Below are 22981 nucleotides of genomic sequence, written 5' to 3'. Positions count from 1 at the left end.
CGTCACATCAATATGAGCAATGCAGCAATTAAATAGTCTCTTTCCATAGATGAAGGGATAGGCCACTTGGTTATCTGGGTCATTCTTCAGACGTGTTAAAAAACAAAACCAACAAATGCTTCAAAATTAATGTTATCCCATAGATTTGGTGGTCACATTTCGCTTTTGGAGAGCTATCAAAGCTCCTGGCATCGTCACAAAGCTTTCCACAAGCGATAGGCAATGTGAGTTGGTCAGAAATAGACGTGAACAAAGCTGGAAAGGTGCAGTTGTGTGTGGTTGAAGAGGAACAACATCAGTCAGCGTGGCAGAAAGAGGCGTGCTCTTTGTCTTTTTGACTCTGGGTGTGTAACAAGGTGAAGGAATAAAGTTTAAAGCAATGCTGTGCGACTATGGGAAAGATGAGAAGGGAAGTGAGAAGGTTGGATGTGGCCAGCTTCGTTAGACATTTTGCCTGGAAAGCTGGGAGGAGGTCACCACAGCAGTAAATATTCTCCTTGTGTGCTGTGTGAGTGCCTAGATAAATATAAATCACAGCTGATAAACAGTCAGGATCGCTGCTCTGGGTTAGACCCTCTGCTGCTGCTCAGGGTGATTGAGGGCGTGGAGGAACAAGGAGCAGAGTGATCCTTCCACTAGAAAAATCTTCAAAGGTTTAAGGTTTCTTCACCCAGAAGCTGAAGAGGTTGAGTCCAAGTATTCCTGCGTCAGCAGCTACTGACAATCTGTTTTTGGGGGCTTGTCTAATCTGTTGTAGAATGAATGGCTGCTGTTCAGCACGTATCACAATATTTTGATAGGCCTTCAAAAGGGGCTTTCTCTCCTTTTTGCCTGCTGCCTCATGGTCTCATTGTGTTTCTTTGTCCTGTGCTGCAAGAAATGTTCAATTACCCTTTTCGTTATGGATCATGATATTATTTCTCTGTCACACTACTTTTTGGACGTTTTTTTCTTTGCTGCAGAGAGCTGGTTATTAAGCCTCTTTGTATGATACAGCAGTGATTGAGTGCATTTTCAATTAAACACAATACATCCTAATGAAGTCATTAGCTCATTATTTTCTTTAATTCACCAGTTGGGGAGTTGAGATTTGTATGGATTTTTTAATGAACAAAGACTTACTGCTTAAGGTATGTGCGGTATCGGCGTGTGAAATCTCAAGCCAAGAGAATTTTTTCATGCCCCAGTCGTGATAGGATGCTAAACTACAGGTGGGCAGAAAACAGGAAAACTCAGCATGTTTTTTTTTTTTAATTATTAATAAAAGAGGAAAATAAGTGAATGTGCCTAAATTCATGTAGGGAGTAGCCACTCATAATGGAAATCCCATACCTTTGATGTGAGGACAATGGGATATGGATTTTGTCAAGTTTTGCAGGATGGGTGGCAGAAGTAGGTAGGAAGTCCTAAAAGCAGAAATATCATGTGGGCAGAAAAGGGAGAAGGAATGCATGGGTGATGTTTTGGAAGGAAAAAAGAGGTGATGCTGCTGTGCCAGCACCCCGCTAGCTGCCCCAGTCCTTGAACCAAACAGCTCCACGCAGCCGCTGCAAACGCATGAAACCCCAGCATGATGAAAGCAACATCATCACTGCGGCAAGCTAAAACATGGTTCATTTAGGTTTGGACATTTCAGTCAATTTCAATTAATCTTATAGGTCGTAGCGAAATAGTAATTTTCATCTGTCTTGTATGACATTTATTATTACCCTGGCATTTTTCAGCATTATTCTACGAAGCTCCTTTACCTGGAGAAAACAAAACGTTTTGCTTGTGTTGAAGTGTGTTGGGATCTCACCCGTTTCAGCAAGTAAAAAGAAACCAACTTGCTTCATTTTACTCCAAATGAAAGCAAATGTGGAAATGCCAGGATTCCCAAAGGAATGAAAACCCCTTTTCTTCTCAGCTCCTGGAGATACGGCCGGGCTGGGTAGGTGCTAATGAGCAGGGAGAACCAGGCAGCCCGTGCTGTGCTGAGCCCTTGGCTTCTTCTGCCCTTCGGGATGCCTGTCTGGTTTTCTTCAGATTTGGTGCCTTTCTTTCAACAGTGGCCGAAAATTAAAGCACTCCACAGTGATATGGGATAGCAAAAAAACATCTACCCTTGGGCTTCCATTGCCAGTGAGTCCAAAAGTCAGTCTTTGCTAATAGGATGCAGCTCTGGGCCCAGGTTTTGGTTGCAGACAAGACAACTTGCGAGAAATCTGTTGGGGTGACCTCTGTTCGGGGCTGAGAAGGGGCAGCAGTGGGTGCAGCGATCTCCGCATCTTGGTTTATAGGCAGCAGAGTGAGATCTTCCAAGGACAATCGCAGTTTCAAGTGTTTAAAGGTAGTGAACATGATAAAAACTGATGTCGTGTTGAGGATCTGTCGTATCTCAGGATCATGAAGGTGGGGACTACAGGGCAAGAGAAATCTATTTTCCTTGGAAGTGGCATTGCCAAAGACTTCCGTGGGGGAAGGAGATGCATTAATCTCTTGGCTCAGCTTCTCACCAGCTTTTTTTCTGAGTTCCTTCCTCTGCAGGACGAGAGGGAGTTGCAGGGAAGAGCTCTGAGGCTGCACCGTGTTTGTCTGGGCTCGGGCTCCCAAACCAGCCGTGCTCCCTGCAGGGTGCCTCACGCTCTGGCTCTGCTTCGGCCCAGACATTTCAGATATTTCGGTGCCTTCTTGAAAAGCTTCCTTCACTCTCAAACCTGGCAACATCTTCACAGGCATCGTGCTACCACCAGCACTTCCAGCAGCACTTGCAAACTTCGGGTCATAAATTTCTGCCTCTGTAGTTTTTAGCCTGCTGTTTAAAAAGAAAGGAGAAGAAGAAGCTGATATCATCGCCGCGTTCGTATGCCATATACCTTGCTTGTGATACAGCGACTGATTGTATAATTGTCCTCGTAGTTCAAAGCAGACTCAGAGGCTTCGAGTCTAATTTTAAAATATATCATCACTGCTTATATCTCAAGGAAATTACTTCTGCTTTGGATGCGGCAGGAACTCTTGTATAATTGTCTCTGTAAACTTCGTGCCTCTCTAGCGAAGAACACTGCTCCCCAGGCTGCTGGCCACGTGCGTGTGTTCCCCACCCCGCTGTCCCGCTGAGGGATTACACATTTTTAGCTGCTCCAGGTCTCCTGAGAGACGTGACCTTGCTTGCTGGCCCTGGTTAAGGTTGGTAGCTGTGGATGGTGGTAGAGGGCATAGCCCTTGCCCTCCTAGCTCCTGTCTGTCTCACTTCACTCCTCTTCTGCTCACCATCCCGAGCCTCGCAGCTCTCCAGCTCTTTGAACCAGCGTTTTGCAGACGTGCTGACAAAGCGAGGGCTGTGGTGTGCGTTCTTGGACTGGGGCGTGAGTCGATTGCCTGCAAGGGGAAGGAGGGTGCAGGAGATCAGAAGGAAGACGAGAAAAACACCAAGGTGTACAAGAGCTGTAATTGGTCCTCCCAAAGGGCCAACGTCCCAGACAGGGCAGGGGATATTCACAGAAGGATGCTTTGAGATTAAAGTGCCCTACTCTCCAGTTTCCCTCATGGGCAGCAGACTTAATTACCCTTCGAAACTTTTACAGCAGAATGTATTTGGGGCTTTGGCCTCGAACCCAGAAGGACTGCCTGTAGGGAGAAGGGAGCTCTTGCGCTCTCCTCAGCGCTCTGTGATCATGGGGAGCTGGCTCAGCCTGCCCCATAACTCCCGGTGGCCTGGGGGACGTGGGGAACAGGTGAAGCTTTACCTGGTAGGACATCTCCTTCAGCTTTCTGGGGCAGTTCTCTGCTGAGGGACAGGAGAATCACACTGCCACCCAAAACGGGTGCCTTTGTCCCTGCAGGAGTACCTGGTGCTATCTGGCATGAAGCAGTGGGAAGTCTCCTTCGAGGACACTGGCAGCCGTATGCTCCACCTAGCACTGCCGTTCCCCTCGGGAATATCTGGGTTTTGACCAGTGCTCTAACTGATAAATGTCCTACAAACGTGGCGTGGTGTCTGTGTTGGAGGGGTTAGAGATAAAGCTGGTCCTGGGCAAGAGTCACAGGTCATCTGTGGAGTCTGAGCAGCAAGGTAATCAATTACCACAAGCCTGCCTGCGGGCCCTTTGTAAATCTGGCTCCTTTCCATCGGAGAAATAATAGCCATGTCCTTTGCCAGGTAATTTTCCAAATGATTATTTTAAATAATACGTTGCCGTGATCCAGCAAAAGAGTTGTGAGATTTATTAGAGCATTTGTCATCGCGAGGAGACGCATTTGGTGAACTCTGCGGGCTGGCAGTAAGCAGCGGGGGGCAAGTGGCACATGAAACACTGAAGTCTCTAATTGCTCGGGTCCTCGCCGTGTTTGCAGAAATGGGAGACAGGGACACGCATCTCACCCCGCAGCGCTGGCTGCCAGCATCGCAGGTCACCGAGCAGATGGCACTGGAGCTGCTCTGAGATGGCAGGAGGCATGGAAGGAGTGGTGATAGATTGCTCCTCTGCCTTCCCTGGGCAGCTCTGCACAAGGAGGTTGTCTGGTCCTGGATGTGTCGCCCCTTCCTGTGGCAAAATCTGAGACACAGCCCTGTTTTAATAGCTTGGCTTGAAGCTGAAGCTTGGGTCTTTGCACAGGAACCGATCCAACCAAGTCTAGGAGAACGTGCTCTAAAGGATGCTTCAGGTTCCTATGGCCATGTCTTCTTTTATTTAAAAGAAAATAATCTTGCGGTTGCCTTGGGACTGACATGTATCTACTTATAAACAGATAGCTTGACTCTTTTTCCTATTAACTAGCCTTTTGTGGTTCTGTTGGTATTGAGGGGGGCTTTTAGAGGCATTTTACAAAATGGTGTTGCAAAGGCGGAGTGAAAGCCTCAGTGAAACTGAGAATCAAGCCTCTGGTTTGTGCAGAGAAAGTAGCACGTACTGATAGAAACACATAACAAAAAATGTATATCTGCATCGTAATAACATCATTTTCTGTCTCCCCCTTCTTCCAGGTTATCTCGCACCCCGAAACCTTCCTAGTGCAGGCTTCTTCCCATTCCTGCAAACTGTGCTGTGCGATACAGACGCCAGATGCAAAGGCACGCCGTACACACCAGACGATCTGCTGCCAAGGCTTAATGACATCTCATCTCTCAAACTGTAAGGGGATCCGGCTGTAGCTGGGTGTCACAAGCTGCAGAGCAGCACTTGCTTTGAGGTGGAGGGAGCAGCCATGCATGTGTGTATGTGCAAGTGTGTCCACAACAGCTGGCTCTCTGGTGTCTGGTATAACAAACAGATCCAGTTTTAGATAGCTGAGCACTTAGAAATGAGAATATGGGCTGCAATCTGGGATGCTTTAAAAACGGTCATATTAGGGACAGCTATCGGTATTGTGTCAACTGCTTCAGGCTTGACTGTAGAAGAGAAATTTACTTCCTGAGGAAAGTGCCTCTGATGACCCAAATTTCAGAAATCAGAGCAAAGAAATTTTATTTGCATGATTGTGGGCTGGGTTTTGCAGGGCATCAGCTGCTAAGAGCAAGCCCAGTGGGCTGGTCTGCCTTCTGTGGTCATCAGTTCAGGTCACTTAGGGTAGAAGTGGCAAATTCCTCAACAGCCCTAGTTTCGGAGGCACGTTTATTCTGGAGTGAGTGCTCTTTCAGTAGAGCCTCCAGGCTCCAGCCAGAATGGGTGTTCTCTCTGCAAATCATTAAAAATATAGGCAAACAGATGAAAAAATGAAAGGATTTTTGCCCACAAAAGCATGTAGATTTGCAGAGCGGAGCTGGCCGGGCATGTCCCATTGGAATACTGGTTTCTGAAATTGAAATGTGCAGCGTGGGGATTTCAATCTCACTGATGTTCCAGTGGAAGCCAAGTAGCATTTGCTTTGAGATGTGCCAGCCAGGGTTGTTTCTACATTTTGGCTGCCGGCTTCTGGCATGCCCCTGGGGATCATGCAGCCCTGAGGCCTGGTTTGTGGAGTTGAAAATCTGTGCATCCCACATCCGAGGTCCCCAGGTGCTTGTCCTTCTTTTCAGGCGAGAGGTTGCTCCGGAGTGGCTATGTCAGAACCTCAAAATCCCTCTCGGCCAGAGCTTGAGTTTGAAAAGCTCAAGTGGGCCCCAGGTCTTCCACCAGAGAGCCCCTCGGGCAGGATCCTGGGTGTGGTGGCTCCTCAAGGGTCCTTGTTCAGCGCAAAGAGAGCAGAATTTCTAGGGGAATGTCAATGGTCAGGATCTCTCCGTAGGTTAAAGAGAGTCTGCATGACTAAACATGTGGGTGGCTGAATTTACACAAGGTGAATCCTAATCAACTTCAAGGTCACGCAGCAGACAAGGGCAGAGCCATGGAGAGACTGGATGCCTGGATTCACAGCCCTTCATTTCCTCAGTGTCATTATTTTCCTGGGCACATTAAACAACAGTTAATTTGGAGCATTGAAATAAAGAAACGGGGACTGTTAGCGCCAAAGCTGGAGGTCTTCCATGGGTTTTAATAGCTACAAATGCTCCTTCCTTTCTGTTTTTGGTTTCTGTAGAGTAGTTTAGGAAATAACTGTTCTTTCCTGCCAACTGAAAATCAAAGGGTAGGGCCAAACTACAGCTCAAGTCACATGTCTCATTAATAAGCATCTTGACCACGACTGATGCTAGAAACTAGCCTTGTGAAATATCACACAGCTATGTGAGTATACCTGCCCTTGTCTGGTCACTGTTGGCCTTAGAAATACATAATATTTTACAAGAAAAAAAGACACTTTAACTAGCCACAGCAAACCTAGCAGGATACAGCAGAGTATAAAACCTCACCAGAAGGTTGACTGGGTAGGAGAAAGTTCCTGCAGCCAACGTGAGTGGACTCAGCTCTGCCTCCCTCAGGAGCAGAATCGCTGTGGATGAACTTGTCATGAAGGGAAAATAGTTGGGCTGTGACCCTGCACTGTCTGGATGTATCGTTGTGTAATATTCTAGAGTTTGTAGGATTCAGCTAACACAGACTGCTTTTTTCCTCCCATTGTGCAACTGACTGAAGCTGTTATTAAACTGTTTTCTGACTCGCCCTTAAACTGTGTCTTACCAGTGTCCAGCAGAGAAAATAGGCAAGGTTCTCATCCTTAATTCTGTTCCCTTTTTGCCGAGGTGTGAAAAATATGGTCATTGGAGATTTCCTTGAGCAGGAGGGAGCTAGCTACAAACACTGAGCTCAACACCAACATCTTCCTTTTTTTTTTTTTTTTTTTTTTTTTTCCCTTGAAGTGAAATGTTTGGGAAGGGTAAAGTAAGGTTCTGGTGTCTTGAATGATTTCTTGGTAGGGGCACACAACGTGCTGTAATAACTTAGTGTTATTGCAGCTTGCATCAAAGCCTCTATAGTCAGTCAGAGCATCATTAGCAGTGCCATGAAGTTCTCCACTGCTTCTTCCATTGAGCATGTGTTGGGGGAGGACAGAGCAGGACCTGATATGATGAGCCCTCCTTTCAAAGAAGTGGCAATTTGTTTAAAGTTACACCAAATACATACTCAAGCCTTGCCTGTCCTTGGTGTCCCCGCATATCATGCACAAATGCAATCCCCTCCATCTATCAGTGTCTGAGGGTGCTGCAGTGTGCTCCTGTAACATCCATACCAGGCCTCTAGAAGGAGCTCAGCATTTAAACAACCCAGATTTCAACACGTTTGCCATAAAATCCAGCTATAGACCCATCCTGAGTCACACAGTAGCTAAACAGAAGCTTAATCCTAACAAACTGAGTTTTTACAGGTGTCTTCATTTTCTCCTCCTTTCCCTCAGGAAGCGGAGGAGCTTGTCCAGCACGGCCAAGGACAACCATCCATCACCACGGAGCGCTGAGGTTCCCAGCAGCAGGAATGCTTCACTGGGTAGGTTATTCACTGCTCCATGCAAAGGCCTGATCTTTAAAGGCTGATCTTTTGAAGCGCTCTCAACAGAGACGCCGTTCTTAGAGCTGCTAAAATGATTTATACGTTCTATACAGGCAAGTAACTGTGGCCATGACATCAGTGTAAATTCTTGGGAATAATTACAAGTAACTGTCTGCAGAAAAGATTTCTGGAAGTTGACCAAGAAAACAGGATTAAATTGTTGTGCTTCACAGGAGCAATGCGAGATCGCAGACTGTTTGGATGTTAATTAAAGATGTGGCTATTTATGGAATACTGCCCTTTTACTGCCCACAAATTGTCCATAAACAGCTTATGATTTTTTTTCAAATGCATTTCTTATTCACATTTATCCAGCAAACAAGTCTTCTTCTGTGCCATAGTGGATATTTATTGCTGATGCTGTTCTCCTCTGATGTGTTTCTCTTTCCTGAAGGAACCTTCAGACTTAAATTTTATTTAAATCATTACAGTTATTATTTATCGGTGGTAATGGCTAGTACTATCTGCAAGTCGTCATGATGGATAGCCATTTCTCCAGGGAGCTCACGATCAAATGAATGATTACAGATTTGCATTCCGTGACTGTTCTGCCCCAGCCATTCACGGTTCCAATTAGCATTCCTGCCAACACACTCGCTCCTTGGTGCACGGGCAGAAAAAGGCAGCACACAAAAGGGACTGGGGAAAAAAATCAATGAATTGTTAGGGGAACTATCAACTCATGTTGATGGCCGTGCATGGTCAAGAAAGAGCTCCGTTCTACCTCGTATTTAAGAAATAAAAATAATAAGTTGTAGCCTCAGCTGGTGTAAACTGGCGTAGCTCCTTTGGTTTCAGAGAGCTGTGTGGTTTTGTGAGTGCAGCTCAGTGCAAAGGTTGGCTTTGGTGTGCATCAGCTGGGGACCTGGCAGCGTGCCACCATGTGTAGCAGGCAGCAGCGCTTCAGATCTGTGCTGGAGCTGAATAACAAGTGCCACCCCACTGTGCCAAGGGCACCTGGGGAGCTCTCCCTTACAGGGCTATCAAATCGAGCTGATGTGGGCTCCCCTGTAAGGATGCCCCTGTCTCTCCTGTGTGGGGGAGCCGCAGGACTTGAGGAAAGAGGTGGAAGTTAATGTTGAGCTGCAAGCAAATAGTTAAATGCATTTAATTTTTAAAAAGTTACAAAAGGAAGTAGTGTAATCCAGGCTTTAATTACTTCAGAAGAAAACCTTAAGTAAGTAATTACAGGGTGCCATTGGTTGTACCTTTGGAGACAGAGTAATGATGGCATGCCCAAAGCTGTAGTCAGTTAGCTATCCTCTGTCCTGGTTTGATGGAGCAAAGAGGTTAAAAGACATTAAGTAAAATACAGTGTTTCAAACTGTTATTGCAGCATTCAGGGATTTGGTGTATCATGGAGAAAACACCCTTTGGAATATTTCATCACCATCCAACTTGACTTCCAGCATCAACATGTTCAACAAAATCCTCAGTTTTGGGAAGGTAAGTCTGTATTTGCGCAATAGCTGTGTCTGATCACTTATGTAGTTATATTTAATGAATTAGAAGCTCCAAGTACCAACATATGGCTTTTATTGCTTTAGGATCTCCCCTATCATGTGAATTTGCTTTATTCTGGGAAAAGGAAGACAGTTGTTGTGGGTGAGCTTTTAAGCTCTGTTGTAAATGTATTATTCTCTAAGCAAAAAACGGATAAACCATGTACCTGGGACATAATACTGTGCATGACCAAATATTGGCACACAATACCATGAGGCATTTTGCTCAACACTTGCGTTATTAAAGGTGTTTAGAGTGCATTTTCTTTCATGTGCAATTAAAGCTGGCTTTGCCAATTAATTCATTATTTGCCCACAATACTTAGGTAGTGACATCAGAGGCACTGTGTATTTATTATGTAGGTAATTGAATAGATACAGGAAGAAAACCTTTGTAACTGAAGCTTGGTACCATTTAATGGATAATAAAGTGTGCTGGGGATGCTCTCTGCTATTAATGGTAGACGAAAAAAATATTTGTAGTATGCTTATGTTTTATATTAAGGGCTACAAACACGCGTTTTTGTTTATCCACATGAGGAGATTTAGGGCTTTCAGTGACACTGTTCACCTGTTAAAATTCTGTATGTGTGTAAGTACTTATAAGGACAGTGCTTTGCAGATGTTACTATTAACCTATTAAAGTCTCATTTGATTTAAAACCATCACAAACAGAGTATTGCTTTAAAGCTACCTTTAACATTACATCTTCTAGAACAAGACACAGTTTTCAACTGGAGCAAATCTCAAAGTCATTCTGTGCGAGGTCTTGTCACGGTACACAGCACATCCTGGTCTCACTGAAGAGAAGATGGCAGCCAACATCCACAGGACTTTCTGCTTTACTGACTCATCGCTTTTACAGTCGTTTACCCAAGAGCTCAGAAGTCAGCTGGCTCAGGTGAGTGCCTGGGACTTCTGATGTCTGCAGCTAGCAGCTGCGTTAGTTCACACACTTCAGCGTGGTGTTTTGGAGGTAGAATGTGGCCCCACCTGGCTCAGAGTAGCTCCCCTCTATACTGAAGTGCATATAGCGCATGATGAGACTGAGCTAATTTTTGCACAAACACCTTAGAGCTGAGCACACAGCTTTTGGGGAAAGGCAAGAAGAGCCAGCTACCAGCTAGTGGCCATTAAGAGTTCCTCACTATGCCTAGGTTTTGTTTCTCCTCTTTATTTGCCTTCCTGCAGTTACAAGTAGATAGAACAATGTGAGAATGGGGCATAAATAAGAATATTTAAAGCTAGGGGAGGCCATAAATTTCACCCTGTATTACATCAGCCATATAACTTCATCCAATAATTCCTGCATCTAATCCAACAACTCATGACTGAAGCAGTACCTGTCTTTGGGAAAGCTGTATAATTAAAGCAAATAGATCCTTTAAAGGTAATGCCCCCTCCTCTTCCTCCTCCCCCCCCCCCCTTTTTTTCACCAGGGTGAGGATTCATATTCATTTTTCTTGTATTCGTAGTCATTGGACTATTGGGGAGATTCTGAATCTTAAGACTTGTCTAAACAGAAAATTTATTGAGCAGTCTGGGGTGTGAAGGTAAAGCACAGTCACTCTCTCCGTTACTGCCTGTCACTAGAGCTCTCTGAATGTATTGTTTGTAGAGTTGTGTACAAGTGCAGTGCAGCCTGAAAAACATAAAAAGACCCACTGGCAACAAGGCTTCTTCTGCTTAAATAATTTCTTGCATCCTTATTTCTTAAGGTGCAGCACAACCCACGGTACCAGGCAGCGTTTGTCAAGGAAATGGTCTCGTTTCTAACACTCATCTCCCAGGTGCAGAACGACACCTCCCTGTGGCATCTCCTTTTGCAGGCCCCAGATCTGTTTCAGGGCAGCGTGCAACTGCAAGACATACTTGATTTTCTTCAGAATGCAAGCAGGTAAAAAGACAGAAGATGCCAGGAAGGGCACTGAAAGCTGGTGGGTTTGTGCTGAACAGTAAAGACACGTCACTTTTCATCTTGAAGGGTGTTAGCTTAAAAGCGTGCTTTATTTGGGAGATGGTACGGCACCAATAATGCATCTCTGAATGTCTCTACAGACAGTGAGCAGTGCTTTGATTTTCAATCACTCTTGTTCCTTTTTTAATTGGGAGCTTGATATGAACTAATAGTTGTGTTCCAGGCTTCTTAAAGGCATGCCCATGTCAGATAGAAAGGGTGCTGAGCAACACCCCCTGCCTTTGGTTGAAGAAAAGCCCTCCTTGCTGTTCTGCTGAAACAGCAGCTAGCCACTTCCTTCCCAAAAACTGTAGAGACAAATTCAAGTGTCTTTGAACACCTCAGGTATTTGTAGGGGAGCCAGAAATCCACTTTAAAGAAAATGGTTCCCTGATTTACAGCTGGTTTATCCTTCAAAATGAGTCCCAAGGAAGCAGAGGAGAGAGGGAGCCTGGTTCTTCACATATGGGGCTTTGAACGTGTTTGATTTTAAGAAAGTACCAGTACTGTTCTTGCTCAATGGCTATATGAAAAATCAGAAAAAAATACATGAAAAAATATGAAAAATGGCATAACTGCATTAATTAACCACAATTAATTGTTCGGTGTTGTCCATAGCTAGGACAATAACATCTCTTCTCAAATGGGTTTATCCCTTTCCTGGTCCTTAGTTGAGCTAAACTCTCACTTTTCTCTACAAGACTTGAGTTACCCAAGAGAGTGGGAGCATCTTCCAAATCATCTACTGGCTGTTTGATCAAAACTGCTAGAAATTATTCGGAATAGTCCACTTGTTACAGCACATGGAGGAAAGCAAGCAACTGAATGTCTTCAGCCTTTCTTGTTTTTTTCTCAGATATATGAGCAGTTGGGCAAAGATGCCAAATGAGGTTGTAGAACCTTTGCCATTCTGATTACACCCAGGCTTAGAGGGACTCCCTTTTCATCGCTGGCATGTTGCCAAGGCATTTAAAATCCTGTACGTTTAGTATCCAGGTAATTTGCTGTGCTGCATTGTGCGAACTATTTGTAAGTCGGAATGCCCTTATCCTTAAAGGAGTCGGTAGCAGTGTGGTGAGAATTTTAATTTCATTCAGCGATGTTTTGCCCATGCTGCTTTTTCAGTCACAGCATTACTGCATTTGTTTGCATTTACTGGCTTGCAGATTCAAGCTTGAGAATCAGCACTGTTTGAGTGCCCAGGAAGAATTAATATTTACTGTGCTGCTCTGCTTTGCTCCATGACTGCAGAGCTGGGCAAAGTTATCATAGACACAACAAAGAGGCGCAGAGAATTTCACCAGAACTGCAGTACTTTTATGCCTGGCATGGGGCAGTGTAAATACATGAGCAAAAAGTTACTGCAAATAGATTGCACAAATAGGACTTTAATGATGCTTACAAAAGCACGTCTTAGCCAGCCTGGCCATGTCTTTTACTCAGGCAGTTCTGACCTCCTAAAGAAATACTATGCAGGAAATTTTCTACGGCAGAAAAATGAAGATACGGAAGAAAAGAACTTTTGCTCAACTAAATACGTGCCATTTTACAATGGCAGCTTCTTCCTCCTCTGAGACAGGTGCTAACAAGCACCTCTGCGGAATGGAAATGGTGACCACCAAGTCCACAAAACCTGCACGGAAGCATTACGTTAAATGAGAAGAAAAGAGTTCCCTGATGCTCTGTCCTCATTTGCGCTCTGTTCCCACAAATCACCATGTTTATATTCATGCCACTGAAATCAGCTCAGCCAGGTGCTGTGTGCATCACCCACAGAACTTCAGGCAGCCAAGAGACTGTGCATTTCACGGTGACCCTATACCGACAGTGAAGGGCTGTTCTTTGTATAGGAGAAGCAAAAAGGACTAAGAATCACTGTGAAGTTTTCTGTAAGCTGTACACATTGAACAGGCAGCCCTTTAAATGACTTACCCTGGGATACAATACGCCTGATTATCAGCTTGTTCTTCCAAAGACTGAAAAAACATCCCTTGCTTCCCCAAAGTCTGGTTATTACAAAATAAAAGAGGAAAGAAGGAAAACTAGAAATGGTAACAGTTATTTGTGATCGCTTCTTCCATCCACAGGTGTCTCCCAGGGATCTCTGCTCTCCCTGGAGCCTTGTCTGCTCTGCTTCTTGGTTTCATTTAGGAGGAGATTCACCTGCAGCAGTGAATCACAGTTGTGGCATGTCACCTGTTTACTAAGCCCTATTGTGAGGATTTAAGTCTATAGATTTTGCATAAGTCTTTGAATAAGTGCATCCAATGAGTGCAACATACACATTTCTGCTAATATGCCACCATGGCTTTCCCTTCAAAGCCCTTTATTGTTTGTATTTTGTGCATGATCAAGCAAATAATTAAAAGTAGGGGCAATGTCTTAAAATGTCTGTCAGGCATTTTGAGAATGATAGGCTGTACTACATCTGTGTCTTATTTGAACACTTGCTTTATTTCTACTCATAAACCTGCAACCACAATTTATTTTCCTTGTGTGTTTATTTTTTTTATTTTTTTTTTCCCTTTAGTGTTGTGCTGGCAGCTCAGAATGTCTCTGCATCGCTTGTGACTGATGATAGATTCAAAACTGCTCAAAATGGGGTTACAGATCCCCCATATTCCCTGACCTGCTTGGAGCAAGGTAAGACTCCTCCACATAGTCATATCTCTGCTGAAAACCTGTGGTGCTGAGGAGAAGCAAACTGCAGGCTAATAAGTAACTATACCAACTGCACAATGTTCAGGGCTCAGTATAATGAATTCTTTCTTAGCTTTTTACAAACATGAATAAAATACCTCATTTTGAATGGAAAAGTAAAAAATAAACTTGGTTTTGTCAGTAGACAATGAATTAACATGAGTTGCAGTCTTAATGGAAAAGGGGGAGCAGGAATTTTTACCTTGATTTTTTGGGGGGGCAAAATCTGCCTCTATCTGTGGGCTCTGTCAAACTCACGTAGCTATATCAAGGTGTAGGGATTGAGAATGGGCTTGTATATGTCAAGGCTGGCCATTCTTCTACTCCGTTTCCTGTCAGTTTACATTAATCAGTAAAAGCCCAGGTGCAGGTAGTAAAAAAAACACCTTCCTATACAAAGAAACCCAATAATAAATATGAGGCCAACTTGGGCTGTGTTACTGATTGCTCTCCTAAAGCAGGAGGAGAGCTCCGTTTGTACCCAGACCTCAGAGCCATTGAGCTGTTCCTGAGATGGGAAATCATTTCTACAGTGGCAGGTAGCATCTTGACTTCCTTTGGAAGCCCAGGAAGATTTGCACCCCAAAAGGGCAGTCAAATGTCAGAACAGGATCTTGTGCCTCATGATAGGAGCCTAATTACATGCATGCTTGTTTTCCTTGACATATTTGCCATAAAGCTCTTCTCATTTTCCAGCCTAATATGAATATCATCTCTATTTCTTTGTTGTAGATAAAGAAAAAAGTTTGGTGACCAAATATATTTGTAATCACTTTAACTGGAAAGACAAGAAGACTTTGGTATTGGAGTTGGAAGAAGTTCTGAGGTAAGACATTGGCTAAAGGGATATTACTAACAGTATAATTCAAATCTATATTTTCTCTAAATCACTTTACATTTCCACTTGCATTGATTTCATATTCACTAAAATGCCTTTTTTTCCCCTCCAGAAAAATAAAGTCGCCAGAGATTGGTGGAAAAGACTCCAAGAGGTCCATTAATTCATATGATTTAGAAGCCATACAAAAGTCTCTACATCGTTTAAAAGGCTTTGAGAAAAAAATGAATAGAAGTGAATTAAAAAGCTTAAATCTATTCAGAAATTTGAAGAATGAAACATTACAGAAATTGTATGCAATTCTTGAACTGGGAATGAATCCACATCATGATTATAAATTAAAGGAAGCTTATAATAAGGAAATAATTGATGAAATCTATAACTTAACATCACTGCAATTACAGAGCGCCTTTAACGGGACTTCCATTTTCAATATAATGACCCAGTGGAAAGAAATTCAGAGTGCTTTAAAATTAGCCACACTGATTTGGAATCCAGATTTGTTAAATAATTCTTATTTTAGTACAGCACAAACTGAGGATGATCTCAAAATGTTACTCACCACTAGCATGCAGTTATTTCTGGAAGACTTAAAAGACCATTTAGATGGAATGGAAGAAATACCATCTTTGTTTTCTGATCATCTACTTAAACCTGTGTCCTACAGAAACTTCCCAGACCAACTCCTAGCTCTCCAGAAGATATTTTTCATACTGACACACACAAACATAGGTTACAAGTACCTACTGTTGCCTGTGTTTGAACTGATGCAGAAAGTAGAGAGCTCCATGGGAGAATTCTGGTGGCATGAGCTGAATACCTATTGGCGCATTGGTGAACAACTGAGATCAACCAAATGGAATAATACAGGCATTGTAGCCTACGGGCAGTTTTTAGAGATATTAAGCAGCCATTTAAAAAAGCAGAATAATAATTCAAATAGTCTTTTCAGTGAACAATTGGCTCCACTGTCGGAATTCATAACAGCTGTGTTTAAAGAGTTTGATGGGGAAGATTCTGAAGTAGCCAATATCTCAATAGTCACTCAAGCCATAGAAAAGACCTTGTACATATTAAAAGACTTACAGCTGAATTATAATATCAGTAAATTAAAATATATAGACCTTTTCTTTAATTTTGACAATAAAACCTTTGAGAGCTTGACTGAACTTCTGAGGGCAGGAATGAAAATCCTTCATTATAGAAATGCCAGTGAAGCTTCCGCTGAAGTAATAATTAACCGTGTCTATAACTTCACACATCTTCTACTGGAGGAATTCAGTGAGTCTTCCTTACAGCACAATGCATCGTTGAAGGAAAAAGTGGTGGATCTCACGTCCTTAGCTTTGAGTCCTTTCCTTGAGAATAATGACATCAAATCCAGGACAATCCTGAACTGCTCCGCTCAGGACGTGCTCCACATAGCAGTTCAGATGCTTTTTGAAAATGCCACCCTAAGCGAGTCCTTAGCCAGGAGCCCCTGCAAAGCGCTCTTTGCTTTCATGGACGTGGAGAGAGGAACTCTGCACAAGGAAAGCTTTAGCAAACTGTTCCAGCTTGCCATATCGAACCTGAAACTGTCTCCAGAGTTTGCTAGCGTCTACAAGAACAGCAGCGAACGCTTCTCCAGGGAGCTGTCCTGCACCATCCAGTCTCTGCAGTTTGCTCTGCACCTCCTTTCCAAATTTAAGCTCATCTCTGAGCTGGAAAACTCTTGGGTACAGGAGAAGATGACAGCTCTGAGTGCTGTCATGGAGGGACTGCTGCAGAGCAATGCCTCCTGCCCCATCCCGATCAAAGAAGTGGGTGGCATGCTCCCATCTCAGCTTTTGAAGATGCTCCTTCCTTTTATGTTGAACGAAACACTACTGCATTCCTTGAATTTATCCGACCGCTCAGCAGACTGGCATAGGCTGCCTGTGTTTTCCCATCTGTTACTGACTGTTCCCACTTGGAACAGCAGTGTATATGAACTGCTAAAGGCTGGGGGAAATGCTTCCGACAGCTCCGAGTGGGGACATGCCTCACGGCTCTGGCATGCCACTGGCAAGGTGTTGACCACCAAGTGGAACCTGACAGAAGTGGATGAGTATGTGAAACTCTTGGAAATCATGAAAAAAGCTCTAATTCTTGTGGATTTGGGGGTAGCTCATGGAAAAACATTAGTGCATAAGATTTTTCATAATTCCACCGGAGGAATGAAATCCTCAGATCTGAATGATTTATTTAGTTTATTAAAACTCCTTTTCAATTCAACTTCTGCCACAAACAGCACTCTAGAGTTGGAAAGAATATTTCAAGAAGTAGTCCCACTGTATGAGATTGATGGTAAAGGACTGTTTTACACTAATCCCCAAGGGAAAGAAAATCAAGATATTCTAACCACGGCTGCAGTGATTTGGAATCAGATCATCTTAAACAGGACTCATTTTAATACAGAGAAGGCTTGGGAGGTTATCAAAATGATTGCACTTCATGCAATCTTGCTTGAAGACATAGAAAATTATCCCAGCACAAATGAAGAAGTGTCATCATTATTTTCTGACTTCTTGTTGACCCCTATAACTTCTGAAAATTTTGCAGAGCGGCTCTCATCCCTTGAGCAGCTTCTTGCGGCCGTGGCAAAGGTGAATACCAGTGATCATTATCTGCTGGTCTCTTCTTTGTCTAAGCTAATGCAGAAACTCCAGAGTTCCCCTCATGGAAGGCTGGGAAATGAACTTCAAACTTTCTTGCAGATTGCTGAAATTCTCCAGTCCGTGAACTGGGACAGCACAGACAGTCTTACCTTCCGCTCACTTCTAGAATTGCTGCAAAATCTGTTCAGTGCCATGAAAAGTGACTCCAGTCTTCCTTTCAGTAGGGAACTTAAGCAGCTCATACGCATTTTGTCTTCCGTATTTGAGCTGTATGATGAAGTCAGCCCCGGGGGAGCCAACATCTCCGTATACTTGCAAGCCGTACAAAGGAGTATCCTTATTTTAAAAGATTTGCAGAAAAGTTATAATACCAGTGAGCTTGAAACTGTTATCCGATATTTTGATTTTTATAGTAACTATGTCCAGAGACTGTTTGAAATATGGAGAGCAGGAATGAAAGTCCTTCATGATCCCAACTTAAACAGAACGTTGGAAGAAAAAATAGGCATTGTTGTTCAAGTCTCACAGATGCTGCTGGAGGGGGAATTCAGCGAGTCTTCCTTACAGCACAGTGCTTCGCTGAAGGCCAAAGTGGCAGATCTCATGTACTTAGCCTTGAGCCCTTTCCTTGAGAATAGCGACATCAAATCCAGGGCAATCCTGAACTGCTCTGCTCAGGACGTGCTCCACATAGCAGTTCAGATGCTTTTTGAAAATACCACCCTAAGCGAGTCCTTAGCCAGGAGCCCCTGCAAAGCGCTCTTTGCTTTCATGGACGTGGAGAGAGGAACTCTGCACAAGGAAAGCTTTAGCAAACTGTTCCAGCTTGCCATATCGAACCTGAAACTGTCTCCAGAGTTTGCTAGCGTCTACAAGAACAGCAGCGAACGCTTCTCCAGGGAGCTGTCCTGCACCATCCAGTCTCTGCAGTTTGCTCTGCACCTCCTTTCCAAATTTAAGCTCATCTCTGAGCTGGAAAACTCTTGGGTACAGGAGAAGATGACAGCTCTGAATGCTGTCATGGAGGGACTGCTGCAGAGCAATGCCTCGTGCCCCATCCCAATCAAAGAAGTGGGTGGCATGCTCCCATCTCAGCTTTTGAAGATGCTCCTTCCTTTTATGTTGAACGAAACCCTACTACATTCCTCTGACAGCTTAGCAGGCTGGAATAACCTGTCCAAGCTCTTCAGTATGGTACGGGATGAGCTTCACATGAATGACATCCTGCAGAGAGTCCAAGGTTCCTACAACCTCACCAAATGGAGTCATTTCTCAAGCGCCTGGCATGCAGTTGACAGTTTGCTGAACACCAAAATGGATCTAGCTGAAGTGGCTGCCTTTGCAAAGTTATTGGAAGCAGTGGCAAACAACCTTTCCAACAATGTGTCAGCTCTAGACATCATAGAAGCTGTTGACTATGTTCTCAGGGGGCTGAACATCTCTGATCTGCTAAATGAATTCAGCACAAGTTCCAGCTCAGCTTCTTTCTCCGACAAAACTAGTTTGGATCGTGTGATTGACGTTGTTGCTCATCACTTTGTTGTCCTGGCAGAAACCCTGTACAACAAGACCCTGCCTTGGACTCAAGGTGACCAAATGCTGTCACCAACCAACTTGATCACACGGTGAGTTTGGTTTGGGGGTATCGTAATTTCTTTTATGGCAAGTGATGACCTGTTACTTCCAGCGTGGGAAGTAATTAAGTTTCTTCCAGTGGATCAACTTTTGTCTGAAATCACCATAATTTCACTATAATTTAGGACACTAGATGTAACATGGGTTAAACCAAAGGCCAGGAATTTTCTGTTTGAACTGAACATACAGCTGAAAGTAGACTTTCAAAAAATTTCTGGATTGCTATGTCTCAGTTCACAGTAGAAGCAGAATCCTGTAGAAGACTTGCCACCAGTGGTAAACTCTTTGGAAACCTCTTCTTTGTGGTATGACTCTTTAGTTTTTCTTTTTATCTTCCCTAAGCATGCCTTTTCAACTATAAATTGCATCCACAGTGAACCTTTCAAGTGTGTTTTCTTTTACGTATGGTTTGAGAGTGGATGACAGATTTGGGAGATAATGGCAAAAATAATTGATGAAATAAAATTGGGTGGGTACCCACTTAGGAAATGTCATTAGAGATGCATGGCTTCATCTGGAATTCTTATTTACAGCTGCCAAGGAACAGCATCTGCACAGCTGACGGGTCGCTCACAAATATACCTTGCTTCTGAAGGAGAAGCTGATTTAAACTCCTGTCTTATTTTTCAGATTTCTGTTTTTAGAATTTGAAAAAACCATCTTACAAGTGACAGTGAATAACAGCTATAATCCTTACCTGATGTGTTTAATAAATGCCACTGAAGCTGAAGACAGCAAATTGACAGGTAATCATGATTTCATTAATGTTGTGGGACCTCAGCTGCAGTATGTTTGTGCCTGTCTTTTCAAAGTGTTTTGTCTAATGGTGGAAAGGAATGGTGCTACTTGTTTTCATCTGCTGGCAATTAACTGCAGCTGTGAGACCTCAGGAAACCAGAATCCTCTTTGTCTGAGTTATGTCACGTTGTGGGTATAAGTTTTCCATCCAATGATATCCAAAAGGCACGTGTACTATTCTCTACGTGATGACAGGTTGCTGACACTCAGATAACAAATCCTTACAAATACAAACCTATATTCCCTTCACAGCTTTATGTACCCTTAAGATGACAGCAGTTATTTTGAGAGTTAACATGATATTTCAAGTAGATATTCGTGGTATGTGCTTATTGTAAGACCTGAGAAGTTTATCTGCTGACAGAAGAGAGATACCAAGTGGGCTCTGAAGCTCACTGCCAGAAGTCCTGTTTGTAGTGTGGGTATGGATTTCTTTAGGAGCTGAGTACCTACCAAGACTGGATCAGCAAGTTACAATCCATGTCTTGGGTAGTGATTTCAGAGGTCCTGAGCCATACAAATTTGATGGAAAATAGCAATGCTCGGCAGGCCTTGGAGTAAAAGTGGCAGTATTCCCATCTGCAAAGTTTCTGCAAGTCTGGTGTTTTTGTTTTGAGTAACTTTTGTTTTCGTATTCCCACAGAAAACATCACACTGCTCTTGAAGCAAATTCATCTGAAAAAGAACTATTTAATGCAAAATAATACCCCTGAGAAACATTCATCCATACCAGAGCTCCTGAAGCTAAAAGTGAGTCTGTTTAAAATGCTGACTTGAAGGACATCCCACAGTGATACATGAATGTGCAGTGGAGATTTTGGAAAACAGCATATGGGAAAAAAAGTGTCTTAAGAGAATCTGATAAAAGCTAGGACTGAAACACTGTTGTCTGCCTGTATTTAAAGGTCAACACCGACCTGGGCTGATCAACTTGTTCCCGTACCAGTCTCTACCCGGTGTATACCCAGTTTTCTGAGAAGGTAGAGGTGTCCTGCCTCACAACACAGTAGAGCTTTCTGAGACTAAGACCCTAAGCAATTTTGATTCATGGATTTCCCTCACCACCTTTGAATATAGCAATGTCTCATTTGCTACATTACACCATATATACACACCTGCCACCATAGCACGTATGCACTTCATTCTATTTCTCTCATGCAGAGAAGTAGAATCAAAAAAAATAAAATTAAAAAGTTTGTCATGCTGTTGCTACTTATTAAATCTGTAAATATAATTTAATGAGCCTCTGAGTAGTAGGTATAGACACAAAACAGACAGCAGTTCTTGCCGTGACTGATAATGTAAAGAGTGATGTCAGACGAGGGAAACCCATGATGGAACAGTAGGCAAAGGTTTGTAATTTCACACAGCAGGCTGGCAAAAGCAGAAGTCATTACTTCTAGCCGACTCCTTTTCATCTGTTGCTGTAGGGATGACCAACTGGTGTCCAAATAGCTTAACCTATTGCAAAATGTACATTTCTTTGGTCTCTGGGAAGATTAATTGCTCAACAGGTGAGCCTAAATGGGATATTACTGCATATGTGTGTTGGGCAAGGGAAATGATATGCTGAGGCTTGCAAGGTTTATTAGATCCTGTGCAATGTTATAAAGCCAGGTCTGCTACCAATTCATGCAGGATTGTTGGTTGTGAGCTTTTCTGTTTGAGACCTACTGAAGGAGCTAAAAATAGATAATAAAAAAAAATAATAATCCTAAAGAAAAATGTGAAGGGACAGCTAGACTCTTTAAAACTTACCTTTTATAATTCTGTCATCTAACTGGTGTTTGTGCATTTGTCTTCCTTTTCAAACTTTCCTTTGAAGATAACTCGCCTCCGGGATCTGACAACACTTCTTTGTGACTATGAGAGCTTTAAGTCAATACAGCATATTTGCCATCTCCCTAATGTTAGCTTTGGAGAACTGTGTGAACAGAGTCAATCTCATGAGCAGCTCCTCCGTGCTATTGAACTGAGCAGTCAAGTTGTGACCAACGTACTGAATGGCAGAAGGATCTCCCAGGAGCTTCAGAATGTACTGGTTGGGGATGCTGCAAATGTCCAGGCACAAATAAAGTGGTGAGGCTCTTCTTCTGAGTTAGGTTGCTATAGTATTCTCTTTATGAAGTGATAAAATGTCTTCCTGCCTTCTTCTCATATTCCCAAATTTGTGGTTGTTTTGTTTTTCCAATTTAGGTTTCAAGAAAACATACCAGAAATTGCTTTCTTTCAAGAGATTCCTCAGTATATTAAAACTTTGAATTCCATGTTGAACATCACTGAGAATTTAACAGATGCCAGCAAGCAAGGTAGTTTCCTGTATTTTCTTTACAATGTTGGTTTGTGAACATCATCCCTGGTATCATAACTTCTGCTGGAAATCCCAAGATTTGTTTAGCCGCCAGGAAGAAGTGGTATTACTGAAATAACCATACACCATGTCCACTGTTCTTGGGATCCTTTGTCTAGGTTAATTCTAGAGCCAGTGCTAGACCAGCATTTTTTTCTGCACTGCCTGAAAATCTGACGTGCTGAAAGCCCAAAGTCTTTGTATTTGGGCAAACTTTGCTATCCCTAAACCTGTCAACTTTACCTCATAGTGGAACTCAGACTGTGGAACCTAGGAACTATGACTCTTCTGCAAAGTTTTGGGTTTTTAATCAGCAGTGATATACGGCACTCCCAACCTTTACCAAAAATAAAGTTCCCTGTGTGTTTGAGATTACTGTCTATCTGGAGAAAGCTGTTACATCAACTTCTTTTGATTTCCTTTACAGAAAAGTTAAGAGATGTCTTTAAAAATGTGGACCAGCTCAAAGAGGATCTCAAAAACATGTCAGGAATGTCCGCAGCCAGTATTGATGCTCTTCTGGAAACATCTCTCCCAGAAAACAGCAGTCACGTAAGCTTGCTGTCATTGTAGTGAGAGATCCTGTTGACAGCACAGAGAGAAGTAGACAATCCCACAGGGATAGACAAGGGACATAGATCAAAACAACCACCAGAAA

At 43.1% G+C, this 22981-nt stretch overlaps 1 protein-coding gene across 1 annotated transcript in view; it reads left to right on the top strand.

The window, feature by feature from the left end:
• Positions 1 to 22981, top strand: part of ABCA12 (ATP binding cassette subfamily A member 12) — a gene marked incomplete at its 5' end in the record, with an annotated part of 82240 nt that overhangs the window by 11796 nt on the left and 47463 nt on the right. Inside the window, 13 exons of the mRNA XM_084288991.1 lie at positions 4967 to 5114; positions 7753 to 7841; positions 9241 to 9350; positions 10122 to 10307; positions 11125 to 11303; positions 13894 to 14006; positions 14796 to 14889; positions 15014 to 19165; positions 19806 to 19921; positions 20617 to 20723; positions 21799 to 22052; positions 22170 to 22282; positions 22751 to 22875. Coding sequence (XP_084145117.1) covers positions 4967 to 5114; positions 7753 to 7841; positions 9241 to 9350; positions 10122 to 10307; positions 11125 to 11303; positions 13894 to 14006; positions 14796 to 14889; positions 15014 to 19165; positions 19806 to 19921; positions 20617 to 20723; positions 21799 to 22052; positions 22170 to 22282; positions 22751 to 22875 — 5786 coding nt within the window. The remainder of the gene's footprint in view (positions 1 to 4966; positions 5115 to 7752; positions 7842 to 9240; positions 9351 to 10121; positions 10308 to 11124; positions 11304 to 13893; positions 14007 to 14795; positions 14890 to 15013; positions 19166 to 19805; positions 19922 to 20616; positions 20724 to 21798; positions 22053 to 22169; positions 22283 to 22750; positions 22876 to 22981) is intronic.

The sequence above is a fragment of the Netta rufina genome (assembly GCF_964035555.1).
Source record: "Netta rufina genome assembly, chromosome: 6".
Taxonomy (NCBI): Eukaryota; Metazoa; Chordata; class Aves; order Anseriformes; family Anatidae; genus Netta; species Netta rufina.
Note: the sequence above shows the minus strand (reverse complement) of the source record. Positions and strands in the feature narration are given on the sequence as shown.